Source organism: Felis catus, chromosome B1 (assembly GCF_018350175.1).
Source record: "Felis catus isolate Fca126 chromosome B1, F.catus_Fca126_mat1.0, whole genome shotgun sequence".
In the NCBI taxonomy this organism is placed as follows: domain Eukaryota; kingdom Metazoa; phylum Chordata; class Mammalia; order Carnivora; family Felidae; genus Felis; species Felis catus.
The window spans coordinates 64,872,160-64,889,380 of NC_058371.1; the positions used below are offsets into that span (position 1 = coordinate 64,872,160).

Below are 17,221 nucleotides of genomic sequence, written 5' to 3' on the forward strand. Positions count from 1 at the left end.
TGAGTGTCATTTTATTCTTTCTTTACTTACTGACTTCTTCTGTTTACCTGTAGATTCATCTTTTTAATTCTAGCTCCCACATAGATTGTGACCCTGGCTCTCTATCTAGTATCTTCTGTCATCTTCCCCTTGACAAACCAGACAGTTAGTGCTATATTTCTTTGCTGACTTTGGGACAGTCCTGTTATTTAGCTTATTAGATTTGTTTTTGTGTGTGTGTGATTTTGTTTAAGTAAAAACAAAATAAGTAAAAATAAATAAGTTTGTTTGTTTGTTTGTTTGTTTATTTATTTATTTATTTATTTATTTTTGAAAATGACCGTCTGCTTTTCTGGGAACTATCCCCTCTTGACAACTAGCTCTAGCCAGTATCAAATGTACCATCTTTTTCAGATCATAGTGATATATCCTTTTAGCAAGGATTGTGCATAGAACTGTTTCATCTATGTAGTCTATTTAATTTAATTTCATAATGAAATGCTGAAGAAAATTAACGAGACCTACTATTCATGTTGTCTTTGCTAAAAGGTACACAAAACTTAAAATCGACCAAACAGTTCTATCCATTAGAGAGTTTCTGCTGGATGTTAGAGATCTCTAGAACATAGACATGCCCAATTTATCCCAGTTTTCCCCGTCTTACCTCTTTATAACATGTCTCATATTCTAGGCTGTTTCTACTGCCATTGAGGCATGCTGAGCATCATTTTTACCTTCAGTTAGTCTGTCAGGCAGGAATGTTGCCTCCCTGGATCTAGCTTTTTAAATCTTTTCTATTGTTGGAAAGTTAGGTCCTGGTGATCTAACTACTAACTATTGCAGGTCTTTAATTGTAAGTATATGGGAGATAGTGAAGTAACCTCAAGATTGTTCTTTTAGAATTAACCTTAGAGTGTTGCAGTAATCCCTTTGGATGACAAGATATGGTTATAACTTGATTTAAAAAAAGGAGGGGTGAAGAGAAGAGGAAAAAAAGAGGGAATGGTTAGCCATACCATAGAGGCATTGAAAAGGAGGGTGATCTTAGATGGCTCTATTTATAATGTCACAATTATGTAATATATGCTGTTAAATTTAGCCAAGTGGAATTATTCTTTTATCATATACTCCTCTTTAATGCTGAGAAGGTGTATATTTAACCTCCACAGTAAATGTAAAGCAGCGTAGATATTACAGCTTTGAAACTACATTAGACCACATTGAGTTTATTCAGTGTTTCAATGAATTGGAAAATTAGGTCCTTTTTGAAAAACTTTCTCAGCAGTTTATGCCCTGAACTGTTTATTCAAATAAATCAGATGTAATTAAAAATTTAGAGTTGTAAAAACGTTTAAGGGATTGTGACATTTCAAAATCTTAATCAGAAATTAATTTTATACATTAATGCCTATTATTTTCTCTTCTGAAAACCTGAAGGGTTTTACTTAACATTCAAAAGTTATGGTTACAGTGCTTATGGGGATAAAAAATAGATAATGCTGTAGTAGGCATAATAGTATGTACTTATACACATAATATAACATGACCAAGAAAAAACTTTAATGCTTTAGGCAATTTTTGGTACCTTCATAATTTAGAGACTGCCTATGCTATATTGTAAAACAAATGCATTTTGTGGTTAGGTTGAGTACACTATATTTTCTTTCTGATTTTGGCAGTGCAGATGCATATCCTAAAACATCCTAACATAAGGGTATGGAGACTATCTGGACCACCTCAAGTGGTCAGAAGTTACTTACAGCCGATTATTTCATGCCTGTTGATCTCCCACCATCTATGAAACTGTATTGCACCTTGGTCTTCACTTAAAAATCATAGACAGAATATGTTGTTTTCGAGGCCTACCTTGCTTTATAAGTTTTGCCTTAAATGAAGGCTTCTTTCAACTTTAGCTTTTTATGACTCTAGGTACATTTGAAATTACTGCATTCATTGTATCATAGAATACTGATGACACTTCTAACATTCTTTTTGGAATGTTTGATATTTAAGAAATGGCTTATGTACTTAAGAGGAGATATTTTTAAATTAATATGTGGTACTCTTTAAAAATAGTGCTCAGATTTTTTTCAAAAATTAAAATTTCATGCTTCATTATACAAAATTATTTTAGTAAAGCTTATAGCAAGTAGAAATGATCCCTTAAACTTCAAATAAATAGTGTTTTATCCATTAGAGTAACCATATATGTTCTGTGAATATACCATATGGTTATTATTACACAGAAACATTCCATTTGTTACATTCTCCAATGCCTCAGTAGATTTTAATAAGTAAGTTCTGATTGCTTTAGAGGATAAAGACAAATGTCTGTTAAAGGGGAATCTAGTTAGAGAGTGACAGAGTGACACCAGAAAGTTAATGATTGGATGCCTGATGAATGCTACTAGCCTTAAAAAGCTGTGGGATTTTCTGTAAGAGCAGATAACTTGCACTGCAGGGGTCAAGGAAGTCATCCTGACTTGATCTTCAATTACAAGGTAAGATAGGTATGGAAAGGTGACAGGTGAAGAGAATATGAACTTTCCCACTGAATAGATCCAGGGTGTTGCTTGGCAGTTGTATTCCCAGTGTTGGTTACTAGTAGGGGCTCAGAGAGTGTTTCTTCACTCATTCCTTCATTCATTCATTCATCATCCATACAGCTAATGTTGTCAGTTCTAAAATGGGCACTTTTTCATTTGTTAACATTTTAAAATTTGGGACTAATAATTGATGACATTTAAAAATTTTTTGGACAGTGCTTTATCTTTGTGATATATAAAGTCAGTGTCTTATTTGATGAAATACGGACTCCTCAGTTAACAGAAGAATGCTTAGAGTTATATTTATTGCTAAAGATTTTTTCATATTGAGATCTTACTTTAATGTTTATGTGAGTGAACTTTTGGAGATACTAGGAACTTTGTTTCTGACAGTAATTTTAGAGAAAAACAGGATAAGAACATTGTATTTATTTAAAAAGAAAAATATAAAGACTGCAAAGAAGTGTTGAGTCATTTTTTAGGTGAAAATATTTAATGGGCTAGTCTCAATCTTAAATTTAGTGTCATATACAGTAGAGTAATTCATGATGGCAATTAATGTGTACTGGTGAGAGATAGCTAAAGAAAAAGCTGAGTCCCATGGAACATTGTAAAAGTACTTTTTGTAAAGTTGATGAATTAGACTACTACTAAATGTTATATGTGGTCATAGTTACCACACAGTGTACAGACCTAATCCATTCTTTTTTCCAATATGTTTTACCAGCTATAGGGAAAAAAAAAATTCCATTCATGGCTCTCAGTACTCCAGGGATTGGATCCTACTTTCCAACCATATCTGAAAAGTGAAGGCTCACCTAATAGCATCAGGTAATTGGCTGCCACATGCATGTCCTGTATTCTTGAGTAATCTGAGGAAAGTGGCCAGATAATTTTATTCCACTTTCCTCACTTTTAAAAATTCTCCCCAGCCTGCACCAGAAAGGATTAGTTGCCATTTGGAATGTTTGATTCCTTTTCTATTACCCTCTGCTGCCCTTTTTGTAGATTTGTGAATGAAAATCCAAATCAGGGTTCTTTAGATAATTTTGCCTCAGAAAATCATAAATTACTGATCTCTCTCTCTTTTTTTTCTTTTACTAATTTTTTTTCTTGCCCCATAAGTCTTAAATAGAGAATTCAAGATCATTGTAATGCACAAATGTCATCTTCTCAGAGGGCCATATTTGACCCATTAGCTCCTTCCAATTTTGCGATGAAGTCTTTGACACCCATTTTTTGACTAGTGTATCTACAGTTTAATAGGATGGATTTTTAATGTTCTATGGTACTCATTTGAATATTGTGCTTAATTGAACAACCTTGTAGGCCATACAGATGTTCAAGAATCAGAATATAATAAGCTTGTAACACGAACAATAATTGCTCTTTCACGGATATTTCAGAAGTGTAGTTAGGGCCATGCATTTCTTTAATGCTGTGGTTATGGGTATCAATTATCCAGAATTACAGTAATTGTGTTTGAGGCTGGTATATAATTTCTATCTTACTGTGCTGTCTTTTTGATTACATGCAGTTAAACATTTTTTAAATTGCATTATTAGCCATTTGTGTGAAATATTCAGAACTTTTGCTCACTTTTCTCACTATTTAGAATAAGAAAACCAGGACGCTTGGGTGGCTCAGTTGGTTAAGAGTTTGGCTCTTGATTTTGGCTCAGGTCATGATCTCACAGTTCATGAATTTGAGCCACCATGTCAAGCTCCATACTGACAGCGTGGAGCCTGCCTTAGGGTTCTCTCTTCCCCTCTCAGCCCCTCTCTGTCTCTCTCTTTTTCTCTCTATCTCTCAAATAAATAAATACAATAAATAAAACTTAAAAAAAAAATCATCTTTAGAATAAGAAAACTGGTTCCCAGAAAGTGATTTGCCTGAGGGTAGTATTTAAGTAGGGGGAAGCAGATTCAGAACTAGTTAACAGATGTGATTCCAGTCTGCTGTATTTTTAGTGTTTGTGTAGAAATGCATGTGTAGCAATATTAGAATTTGATCATTTGAACTTTGGTTATTTGGTTTCTGAATAATGTAGCATATTTTGTCTTGGTGATAGATGATTGTATCATAATGTAATAAGCTTTCTTAAATTGTATTTGCTTGGACCATCATATTGTCTTTTAATAAAGACTTTGACTTGGAACTGTAGATTGTGTAGGAAATAAGTGATTGAATTTCTTAGTATGTTGGATTCCCGTCGTTCATTTGCCAAATGCTGGTATGTGACTAGGGATTTTTATTTCCATGTGGCCTTTTCTTCTGCTGATGATGTGAATGAAGTATTTTTCTTCCTTTTCTTGCCTATTCTTTGTTATTACAAATACAGGTTTTGAATAAGTATGTCCAGAACTATTTTTACTCTTCTTTGATTTTGAGTCAGTAAACGTAACACTCACTGTATTTAAACAGTAGGATAGATATTTATCTCTGGTTGCAGATACTGTACATCCAAGACAGGTTTTAGTTTCTTTTTAATTTTGGGAAGTAAAAGTCATAAAAATAGAGATTGATCACAAATCTTCATTTCCCAGGTAGAGTATTCAGATTATCATTAAGGCTTAATAGTAATATGGTATATGCTGTTGTAATGTGGCCTTAAAATTATATCTGTATTGATGGCCGAAAACAGATGGGTACTATTATTACCTGGGTGTATGTTTTGTAGTGGAAGGCTTTTTGGATGTCTGAGAACATAAAGCAGTGCTGTTCAGTAGACCTGTCTGCAGCATTTGAAATGTGGCTAGTCCAACTAAAGACTGCATTTTAAATTTTATTCAGTTTTAGTTAAATTTAAATAGCCATATGTAGTTAGTGTCTGCTGTTGTATAAGCAGAATAAAAGAAGCCTTTTTACCTACTTATCCATCTTTCCATGAGGGTTGTAGGTTAATCCAGGCTCATACTTTAATCTTCCTTACCTGCAGTATATAGCCTTTTTGTCTTTTATTTTCAGTACACTTGATTTTTGCTTATGTGATGGAGAAGGTCTTTCTATCTCCGATTTCCCTCATCACCTCTACCTTCAGCTTTTTAGTTTATCATTGTGACTTTTACTTTTAATTCTTTATATCCTATGTGTACTGTCAAGAGCAGTAGTGTCCTTCAATATGTGTTCTGGCTATTTTTTCCCCCTTATTGGAGTGTGTCTGTGTTTTTCCTCTTTTTTTTGACAAATGTATCCTTTCCCCACTCATGGAAAACAAAATGATTGATTTTTATTTCTTTAAAGGAGATTATGTGACTGAGCAGATTTATTCGTTACCTTACCAGGAACAGCTGCCGAACAGCGACTGTGTTATTGGGCAGCCAGGTGTTAATCTAATAATTGTAATGATGTTTGCTGCTGCAGACCTGAGGTATCTATGCATCAGTCCTGGGCAACGAAGCTCCCTTAGAAGCCTGTGTTTCTTACTTTCATTCCTTGAGGATTCTCTTTTGATTCCTGGGAATTACATTTTCATTATTTGATTTTGCCGATTGAAAAAGACTGTGACCTCTTCTGAGAGTTTTGTTTAACTTAGACTGATGAGGTAAGTCATTTCATTTAAGAAATATGTAGTAAGCACCTACTATGTGCTAGCCACTGTTCGGGGTGCCACCGCAATCAGCAAGGCTGACCAAGTCCTGCTTGTTGTTGTATTTATTGTCTAGTTAAGGGAGTGGACTTCAAGCAAGTAATAAACACATGGGATGTTAGACAGTAAAGTGTTTTACAAAAAAGAAAGTTAGCAGGGTGATTTAATAAAGAGTAACTAGGCTTGGTGTGGTGGTACTTCAGATTTCATAGTTAGGGAAGAGAAAGTAAATTTGACATCCAAACATCAAGACAAGATCTCCTACTGCCCAGTCTGACATAGCAATCCAAGGAACTTTCTCTTGAAACTTCTGAAGTTCTGTCTCTTTGAACCTGACAAAAATCTTTATGGAAAGCATATGTGTTTAAAAAGGACAAATATAATATCTCTTCTTCTCTGATCCAGTCCCCAAGATGTTGTCATGTTCAAAGCAAATATACTGCTTTACTTCACTGGACTTTCAAAGGTAAACGCCCAAACATATAAAGCTTTTAATCTGGAATTGTACTAGGCTGATTTCACTTATTTCTTATAAATTTTATGCACAATATTTAGTTTGTTATATACTTCTTGTGTTCTGCAGAGTATTTGTGAGAGAGATTTCATATATCACTTAAATACGTCTTTTGCTATTAAAAGGCAATTTAATGCCTTCATTGACCTTTTTTAGGAATGCTTAGAAAACATTCCTATGTTACAAGATACTGGGATAACTGAACTAGAACTAGAGGTATGGTGGTGATCACAGATAACAGTACTTCTGGGTTTTTTTTCCCTGAGTTTGGTTCTGTATGGGACTAGAGATCCTCCTCATTTGTAGGCAGTTTTGTCCTGTTAATACATAGCTCGGAAACAGGATAACAGGAATTAAGGAAGCCTCTCAGACTCTGCTTTTGACCACAGTTGTGAGTTCCTGCCCTGCTACAAATATTCTGGCTTTGTATATCTTCCCCTGTCATCCTCATTGCTAGATGTGTCTCATAAACATCCTTAGAGAACATCAGGATTTCATCAGATGTTGAAGCTGACCTGCTGAACTTATAGTAAATTATGTTATAATGATCTCAAATGATGATGAAAAGGCATTAGATAAAGTTCAACAGTCTGATCTAAAAAAAAAAAAAAATCCACACACAAATAGAAACACAAATAGGAATAGATGGTCACTTTCTTAACCTTTTTAAAAAGAAATTTCAGTCAAGACACATCATTATGCTTAACATTAAAACATTCCTAATAAAAACTCATTCATCATGCCCTCTATCATTACAGTTGCTTGACACTTGATATTCTGGAAATAGCAACCAATATTATTTGAAAAGTTAAAAACATGATGTAATGATGTTGAAAAGGAGAGGGATTTAATATGGTAATATAGTGAATACACAAGAAAGTGATTGGACATAAATTTCAGCATGATGCTTTTTTGTGTTCAAATAATACTCTATAAAGATACATTTATAATAGCAAAGATACTAAATAACTAGGAATTTATAATATCAAATAAGGTAGAAGATCGCTTTAAATAAACCTACGGACTATTTATGACTTAAAAAGACAACTCTAAACGTGATTTTAATCACTACTAACAAGACTCATATATGACAAAATGGTTTTAAAGTTTGTGTAGTGAAATAAACCTGAGAATAGTTAGGAAAATTTCCAAGGGCAAAATATGGATGAAGTGAATAGAAGAACTTGCCTTATTCCCAAATATTAAAACATGTAACGAAAGGCACAGTTGTTAAAATAGTTTAGGACTGACACTGAAATAAATCAGTGGAACTGAGTGGAGATTTCAGTAAAAAACCCAAATATAAGTACATTTAGTACATGTTAAAATTTATTCTTCAAATCAGTAGAGGAAAGGATGGATTGTTCTATAACACATGGGAATAATTGGCCAGTAATATGGATAAAGATAAATCTTTATCTTTGCTTTGCTTTTATACAGAAGTAAAATTATAAATGGACCAAATTGAAATATGAAAAATGAGATTAGAAGCAATGAAAATATCAGTGAATTTAAAAAGCGATTTTGGTATAGGGAAGGTCTTTCTTTTTGTGACACAAGTGTCAAAAGCCAAAGAAAGAAAAGCTTGATATATTTAACTACATAAAAATTAAAATGCTGAAGTTCGTTAAGCAACTTAAATGCATTCTGGGAGGTAAGGAAGTGGATATTTTCTTCATATTTGATAAAGGGCAAATGTTCTTTAATACAAAGCTCTTATAAATTTATAAAAAGATAAATTTTAAAGAAAAATGTATAAGATATACAAACAATTCATGAACAGAGAGCCAGGAAACACGTAAAGATGCATAGTCTTCCTGATTAATGAAGAAATTCAAATTAAAGCAAGATGTATTTTATATTGTGGACCTCTCAGACTGGCCAAGGTTTCAGGGTTGCTTCTCAGTGATTATAAGAATCTGGGAAAATCTCTCATCATTTGTGGAATTGTTAATTGATGAACCTTTTTGACCCCCCCCCCCCCCAGACAGAAACAGTGCAAATGGGGGGAGGGGCAGAGAGACAGGGAGACACAGAATCTGAAGCAGGCTCCAGGCTCTGAGCTCTCAGCCCAGAGCTGGACCCCATTGCAGGGCTCAAACCCACGAACTGTGAGATCATGACTTGAGCCAACGTTGGACGCTTAACTGACTGAGCCACCCAGCTGCCTCTGACAAAACCTTTTTGGAAAGAAATTTAACAGTATCAGTAAAAAATGAAAAGTGTTTATACCTTTGGATCTAGCAGTTCTACTTACAGGAATTTATAACAGGAGTTATGCAAAGATATATGTGAAAGTTCATTGTATCATTAGGTATGATAAAAATTAAAAAGTGGCAAATATATCAGGTGACTGGTATTAAATTATAGTCCATCTATACAGTGATATACTGTAAGAATGTTTAAAAAATTAGGTGTTTGTTTTGTTGTAGAAAGATGTACAAAATGATAGGTAAAAAGGATAGCTTGCATAATTGGATATTTTAAGTAAAATATTTTAAAGTTAAAAATGTAGAGTTTATATCTGCATAGTAAGTGTATTTAAAAGACTGTTAACAGCCGTCTTTGGAGAGGAGTTGGGAGGTTGAAGGTAATAAGGTTGGGGAATTTTTGCTTTTTGCTTTGAATCCTTCTGTACTGTTTTTTTCCTTTTTTTAAAAAAGGGAACATATGTTTTATATTTTAAAGTTAAAGGAAATCAAAACAGTATCAGAATATAGATCGATACCAAAATATAATGACTGTATATTGCATAGATTTTTATTCCTCTTCATAGAAAATGAAAAACAAGGAGCTTTTCATTTTGTGGCCAAATAGCATTTATTTATTTGAGAATAACATTGAGTTTTGTGTCCTAAGTGTTAATAGCATGTGGTCTACCTCAGTTCAGAAGTTTTCCCAAAAGCTCTAACAGCGCTTTCTCTTTTGGAGACTTCTTATTCTTTGTTCTGCCTCCATGATCCTGAGTTTATTTAAGCAGTGGGCTTTATCACAATCCAAAAGTGATGAAAATTTTTGTATAGATTTAACTATAGTTTGGTTAGTCAGTGGGGCAGATTTCAGATTTCATCACTATACTTATGTATTAGTATGGTGCCTGGGTGACCTAGTCAGTCTGACTCTTGATTTTGGCTCAGGTCATGATCTCACAGTTTGTGAGTTCGAGCCCTGTGTTGGGCTCTGCACTGACAACGTGGAGCCTGCTTGGGATTCTCTCTCCTTTCTGCCCCCCCCCCCCAAAATAAGTAAGTAAACTTAAAAAAAATAAATTTACACTTTTGCATTAGAAAATGCCATTTGCTATTTTTAAGAGGTGCCACTCCTAGAAGCAGAAATCAGTGTGATTTGTCCTCTTAAATATCAGTAAAGCCTTCTTGTCTGCAGTCTCCCAGTGTTACAATTCTCCATTCTTGTATTTAACTGGGTGTGGGATTTCTTTACCTAAGAACTTCTTAAACAGGTCTGTTCCTTGTCACGTGTTCTGTATCATTTCTACCAACTGTACTCCCTTCTCTATTCTAATGTACACATGGACCACTTTCAAACCATGGTCTTGACAAGAAAAGACTTTCCATGTTTAATATGCAAAAATGAACAGTGGCTGTCCTCTCCCTAAAAGAACTCAGAAAAATTCTAACATAAGACAGTCATTTCCTTTACCACCATCTAGACTCACCTTGCAGAGATTAAGTCTTAAGCATTGAGTTGGTTGAGACTTTTAGTGTGGTTTTTCGTAAGTAATTCTTGATCAGAAAATAGAAGCAAGTTATACACTTCAACTCTGGTTATATGATTTGTTAAAAACCTTGTTTGATCCCTGAAGAGGAAAATGATTACCCAAGATACATTCATCTGCAGTGGTACTGTATTGTTTAGGTTTTCCCATCTTTTCTGACATTTCTTGAGAAGTTATCTTTTTCTTCCCAGACTAACTCCTGATATGCCATCCATAGGATCTTTACACTTTCAAGCCTTGTTAAGGAAAAAACTTCCTTGTAAGAGTTAATTATGGGGGCGCCTGGGTGGCGCAGTCGGTTAAGCGTCTGACTTCAGCCAGGTCACGATCTCGCGGTCTGTGAGTTCGAGCCCCGCATCAGGCTCTGGGCTGATGGCTCAGAGCCTGGAGCCTGTTTCCGATTCTGTGTCTCCCTCTCTGCCCCTCCCCCGTTCATGCTCTGTCTCTCTCTGTCCCAAAAATAAATAAACGTTGGAAAAAAAAAATTTAAAAAAAAAAAAGTTAATTATGATCTTTTGGAAAAGGTCAAAAATAGAAAGCTCTGTTTATTTACTTTAAAACCTAAGGTCAGTTTTATTCTTAAATTTCTCTTCAACTTCATCTCTACTTCAACGTCTAGTTTCTATAGCAACTGAGATAGGGTCAAAAAAGAGGAATTGTAAAGAAATTTAGTTTTTAACATAAAGAAAGAAGATTCCAGGAACACAGTCACCGCTTTTGCAGGTTGGAGCCTACATTCTGTATCCTAGAAATTCTGTATTTTTTCCTGAAGAGGCCAGACGTTTACTCTCTTTCACAAAGCCCCAGAAAAGATTGCTGCTTGTCTTCAACTGCTTAGTCCCAATCAAATATATTAACCAAATTAAGACGGCTAAGAGAGAGAACACTTCTGTTGCAGAAGTCGTAGTGACCAATAGAATGATTTTTCTGGGACTCACTGTGTGAATTGTCTATTGTTTAAATCATGCATTCCTTAACAGTGATAGCTTTTTTTTTTTCTTTTCTTTGTCTCATTCAAGTGTGATTGGTGGGAAAATCTAGGTACTTTTGTCTGTGTTCTTTGTCTAGCTGGATTAAGCTATAGATGTTATTGTATTACTCATGTGGGGAGATATTGGAGGTGGGAGAAATACTGCCAGACACTAACAAGGATAACATCACAGTGATGTTTTGAGTGCCTAACGTTACATCGTCAGACATGTTTATAAAACTTTAAATAGAAATGATGTCCCATTTTTTTTTTTAAGTTGGTGAAGCTGGAGGAAGATCAGTGCTTTTTTATATTATAGGAACTACCTTCTGTTGAAGAACTCACTATTATCCTGCCTGAAGATATTGAATTAAAGCCTCTTGGGATGGTTTCAAGTATTATTGAGCAATTAGGTATGTAAATGATTTTATTAATCAAATTTTTTGTATCCAGGTATGTGTTCATCAAAGAATTTATGACTAGTGAATTTTCTGTGAAATATGTAATAATACTTCATTTTATAGTCACTAAGTTTGAATAGATAAATTCAGTTTTTACTTGTATAGGTTACTAATAAATACATTGTCTTTTTAAAAATTTAAAGTCTACTTTTACTGACATTTCTCCAGATTTTGATTTGGTATCTTCGTTTTTTACTACTATTAAATTACTACAAATTTAGTAACTTTACACAACACAAATTTATTATTCTGCAGTTCTCTAGGCCAGAAGTTTGATATGTGCCTCACTCTGCTAAAATTAAAGGATTCGTCAAGGCTTCTAGAGGCTGCCTGCATTCTTTGGCCCATGGCACCCTTCATCTTCAAAGGCAATAATATGCCTTCCTTATCTGTGACCCTTCTCCCTTCATCATATCTCCCCTGACTACAGCCTTAGAAGATTATCTGCTTTTAGGGACTCCTTAGGTTGGGCCTACACATATAATCCAGGATAATCTCCCCATCTCAAGGCTCTTAACCTTAATCACATCTGCGATTTTTTTTTTTTTTTTAATGTAAACATATTTACAGGTTCGGGGATTAGGATGTAGGTATCTTTTGGGTGGGGAGTGAACATTTTTCTGCCTACTGCCTTTGATTTTTATTTTAGAAACATGTAAATTAGCTCTGTGATTTAATGGCATGAAATTTAAAGCTGTTGGTTAAGAGAACTACATATTACAGATTTCTTTTAGCCCTAGGATGTGAGGTAGGAACATGAAAGGCCTTGAAGTTAATGTAGCTACCATTAAGTCTTATAGTAAGATACACCTGAAAATAGAACTCAGAGTTGACAAAGTCAAAGATACTTAAAATGGGTGGAAGACCTAGATTGTCCACCAGCCTCCTTAGTTTACAGGACTTAAGGGACACAGGAAAACCCAATTTACTTGCCCTTATGATCAGTTGTATAATGAGTCAGTGATAGAAATTGGACTTTTGACCTTTTTCTAACAGTGTCCACACCAATATTTTTAAAACTTCATACATTTATAATTTTGTACTTTTACAATTTATTAATCAAAATTTTGATTAAAGTGAAACATCCTTTTTGTAAAAATCATGATTATTAAAACTATTTATTTACCTGATTCTAAAATCCTTACATTTACTGGTTTTTGAGTTATCCTTTGGCATTTAAGAATGTACATAAATAAGTCAAATAAATAATTATTTGCTTACATGGTATGAGTTGAGCATCTATTAGGCTTGATGTTTATAGAAAAAATTTAGGTCATAATGTTTATCAAGAAAAAATGTGAACTATTTGATAAGCACAGCATAATGCTCTTTACAGATACTGTTTTGACTAGCACGCCCCAATAGACTAACAAAATTCTCAAGCTGCCGGGGAAAAAAGATTGTATCAAAATTATCACATACTCCTCTCTTTTGAGAGCCTAAAATATTTAACATTATTTGGACCAGATTACAAAAGAGAAAATGAAGTATTAGTACATTAAGCAAAAAATAACATGAGTTCGAATGAGAACCCAAAGAGAAAAAGAGAGGATTTGGCTTTGTACTCTGCAGTTCTTCTACAAGTTATGCTGGTTTGTTCCTCTCTCTCTCTCTCTTTTAATTTGGAAAATACAGGAGGCTAATTAGATATTATTCACCTTGGTAGAAGTAGAGAGATGTCATAAAATTAAGGATCTTGTGCTAGTACCTATTTGACTGTTGAAAGCCTTTGAAAATCTTTATCAGTGTATGGTATAAACTTTAAGTTGATTTGTACCCAACAACCTGCAACTGCCACCTAGAATCATAATAAAAAAAGAATAGTTCTGTAGGCTGTGGAAACAGGGTCAGTAGTTGTGATGTTGCAGGAAGATTTTAGGTTCTGGTGATAACTTGGTCTGGAATTAGCCAGATTATGATTATAAGATATTAACATTATGATCATGTTAATCTCTTGAGTTTTGTTTTCTCATCCTTTTATGAAATGAAGGTATTAGATTAGGTGATCTTTTATTTTCATGTAATTTGATTCTTGGGAAGGGGATTAGGGAAGAGAGATGATTGAAAATGAATTCTCTTAGTGCTCACTATCATTATCAATCCTTACTCATCATCTTTATTCCAGAAACAGATCTAACTCAAAAAATGTTGATCTATATATAATCTGTGACTTATACGTATGTTCAGAACTTAGAAGCAGTAACTGATGGGGACGCCTGGGTAGCTCAGTTGGTTAGGTGTCCCTAACTACTGCTCAGCTCATGATCTCACAGTCCGTGGGTTCAGGTCCTGCATGGGGCTCTGTCCTGACAGCTCAGAGCCTGGAGCCTGCTTCGGATACTGTGTCTCCCCCACTCTCTCTGCCCCTCCCCTGCTCATGCTCTCTCTCTCTCTCTCTCTCAAAATAATAAATAAACATTAAAAAATATTTTTAAAAGAGGTAGTAACTGATACAATTGAAGTTTTTGAAGTGAATTTTAATAATCACTATATTTCGTTTCTCAAGTAGACGTGACATCTGTAATGTGGCAAAGTATTCTTGCTTGTTACTCTAATTTTCTAAGAGCCTACTGCTTGTTTTTTCTCTTTGCTATGTATGGTAGACTGGTTGTTTAACATTTGTGTCATATACAGGAATTGATTATGATAGACTCGTGGGTTAATGCTATTGCTTTTTGAGAAAGAGAGTGATAAAAATTGCTGTTGAGTCCTATCATTCTTCATCTGTTCTGAGGAAGATGCTTTTATGAAGTCTTTAGCGTTTTCATAAAACAGTAAGTATTCAGTTCTTTGTAGAAAAGAATTTCTACAATGAGAAAGAAGACTGATTTTTCCTAAAATAAGAGTTTTGTGAGTAAATGCGATTATACTTTTTTGGATAAAAGTTGCTTGAGAAAATGTACATGACTTAAATTTATTGACTTTTTAATGGGCGATACAACTTTTCTGTGAGATTTTATACTTTAGGTTTTTTTTTTTTTTTAGAATTGTAGCTTTTTGGTTTTTTTTTTTTTTGGTGTGTGTTTGTTTTAAATTTATTTTGAGAGAGAGAGAGAGAGCATGCACGTGTGTGAGTGGAAGAGGGGCAGAGAGAGAGAGAGGTAGAGAGAATCTCAAGCAGGTTCCCTGCTGACTCAGGGCTTAATCTCATGACCACAATGTTACAACCTGAGCCGATACATAGCAAGAGTTGAATGCTTAATGGACTGAGCCACCCAGGTGCCCCACACAGGTACCCTAGAACTGTAGCTTTCTGTATTAAATAAAAATATGTAGACTCTATTTCCCTGTATCACTTGATAATAAATAGCTTGTTGATGTAAGAGGAATAGTTACCAGATACATTATCTCATCTTAAATTTCATTTTAAATTATGTTGGAATTAAAGGCTAAATAAAATTATTACTTAAATTTTACATTATTGTCTAATTAAATCTTGAAATAATCTGCTCTGTTTCATTTTTCAGTAATAATTGAATCCATGACTAACCTACCTCCGGTTAATGAAGAGACTGTAATTTTTAAAAGTGATCGACAAGCAGCAGGAAAGGTTTGTTAAAAAAAAAAAATCAGATCTTGAAAATTATGCTGTTTCTTTGTTGATTGTTTTTTCTGACTTTCCCTATCTGTCCTAAAAAGAAAGAATTTATTGATTTTAGTAGGTGAGCAATCTAGAGCTCTGAAGTTTTAGTTTTTTCTTGATTTTCGTCAGTGCTTCTTATCTGTTGATATATTGGTTTAATACTGCTTATCACTCTTTGCTGCTTGCATCATTAAATATAAAATACATTTTTTTCCTGTTTGTCAGGTACTTTGTGAGGCAGTGGTTCTACATATTGAATATCTCCAAGTACTCAAAGTTGAGTGCAGGAAACTTTCTACAGTGTAGTAGTTAACCTTTTTTTGGTTTGTGAGTCCCTTTGAGTGGTGGCTCTCAAAACTTTAGACTTTGGTTTCCTTTGGTGGAATCCGAGGATGGAAAAAAGAAAAAGTAGAAAAAGATTTCAGCAATAGCTGTAAAGTGTCACTGTAAGCACATTCTGGGAAATTATGAGTATGTGTACTTTAGTACTTAACATAAAGTTGAGTCCCTTGTAATATCCTTCGAATGGAACAACTCTGCATGTCCATCTTTAATATGGAAGACTTCACATGTTACCAAGTCTGTGCAATTTTGAGCAGTCAGCAAAGGATGTAAAGTCAAGAATATAAATACCAACCAAGTGTTCCTTTTTCGGCTGTAGGGGTAGCTTTATTCACCTCAGCATTTCTGCACCATACAGAGTACAGTTCTTTGTAATATATTTTTTTTTTTCAACGTTTATTTATTTTTGGGACAGAGAGAGAGGGAGACACAGAATCAGAAACAGGCTCCAGGCTCTGAGCCATCAGCCCAGAGCCTGACGCGGGGCTCGAACTCACGGACCGCGAGATCGTGACCTGGCTGAAGTCGGACGCTTAACCGACTGCGCCACCCAGGCGCCCCTAGAGTACAGTTCTTTGTGTATTGTGTTGAAGACAGATAAGAAGTAGCTTTTTGGGGTTTAGTTTTCCCCAGGTAGCCAACAGTCGGCTTCTTTTTTTGTTCTAGGACAATTAATTTATATCAGAAAAAAAGCATATCTTTTTAATTATATTATTGGATCATTCATGTAATTTTCCCTTTTTTCTGCCATTTCCCTACTATCCCATTCTAACACAAGTTGGAAAGAGCTCAGGTTTTTATCAGGATCCTACCACCTTATACTACCTACTTATATTTATATTTAATGCAAGTATATTTAAGTTTATAATATATAAAATCATATATATATATATATCTATATATTAGGTTGACAGGCTAATTTACCAAAGAGAAATGAGTGACTTAGGATTGTAAAGCAATCGGTGGTAGAATTAATTGGAGTCTAGAGCTAATCTATTTTGGCAATGCTGGAGAAAGTCAGTGAGGGGAAGAAAGATGATTTAATGCTTAAAGGATGGTGCTGTACTTTTTTGTCTTTCAAATACCTAATCTCAGTCCTTTTCTTTCAAGTATGGGTTCTGCTGTTGCCTTTGTGAGGTGTTAGAGATATGCTGGGGTCTGTACCTCAGAGAAGGTTGAGAGAGAAAAGGGATGGGAAATGAGTAGATGACTGTGTCATGAGCCGCTCTCCATGCCCTTGGGCATATATACTTCTTTAGGAGAAACCAGTATTCTGCCTGGTGCAAAAGTAAAGCATTTCTCGCTGTCCTCAAGAAAGATGTAGAAGAAGGGAGAGGAGAAGAGGGAACAGAAACATAATTTCTTCATTTTCTGCCTAGGAGTCGAAAATGATCATTTCCATGATTCCTTTTATTTATGATTTTTGTGACAGTTACCTTTTTCTCTAAATAGCTAGCTTAGACAATTTTAATTTCACAATACCCAACACTAAGCCAGTTAA

General features: G+C 34.5%; 1 protein-coding gene across 1 annotated transcript in view; it reads left to right on the forward strand.

Annotated features, from left to right (window-relative positions):
* Nucleotides 1-17,221, forward strand: part of NAF1 (nuclear assembly factor 1 ribonucleoprotein) — a 42,799-nt gene that overhangs the window by 8,824 nt on the left and 16,754 nt on the right. The window contains exons 3-4 of the mRNA XM_003984894.6: nucleotides 11,654-11,747; nucleotides 15,263-15,345. Of these exons, the coding sequence (XP_003984943.3) occupies nucleotides 11,654-11,747; nucleotides 15,263-15,345 (177 nt within the window). The remainder of the gene's footprint in view (nucleotides 1-11,653; nucleotides 11,748-15,262; nucleotides 15,346-17,221) is intronic.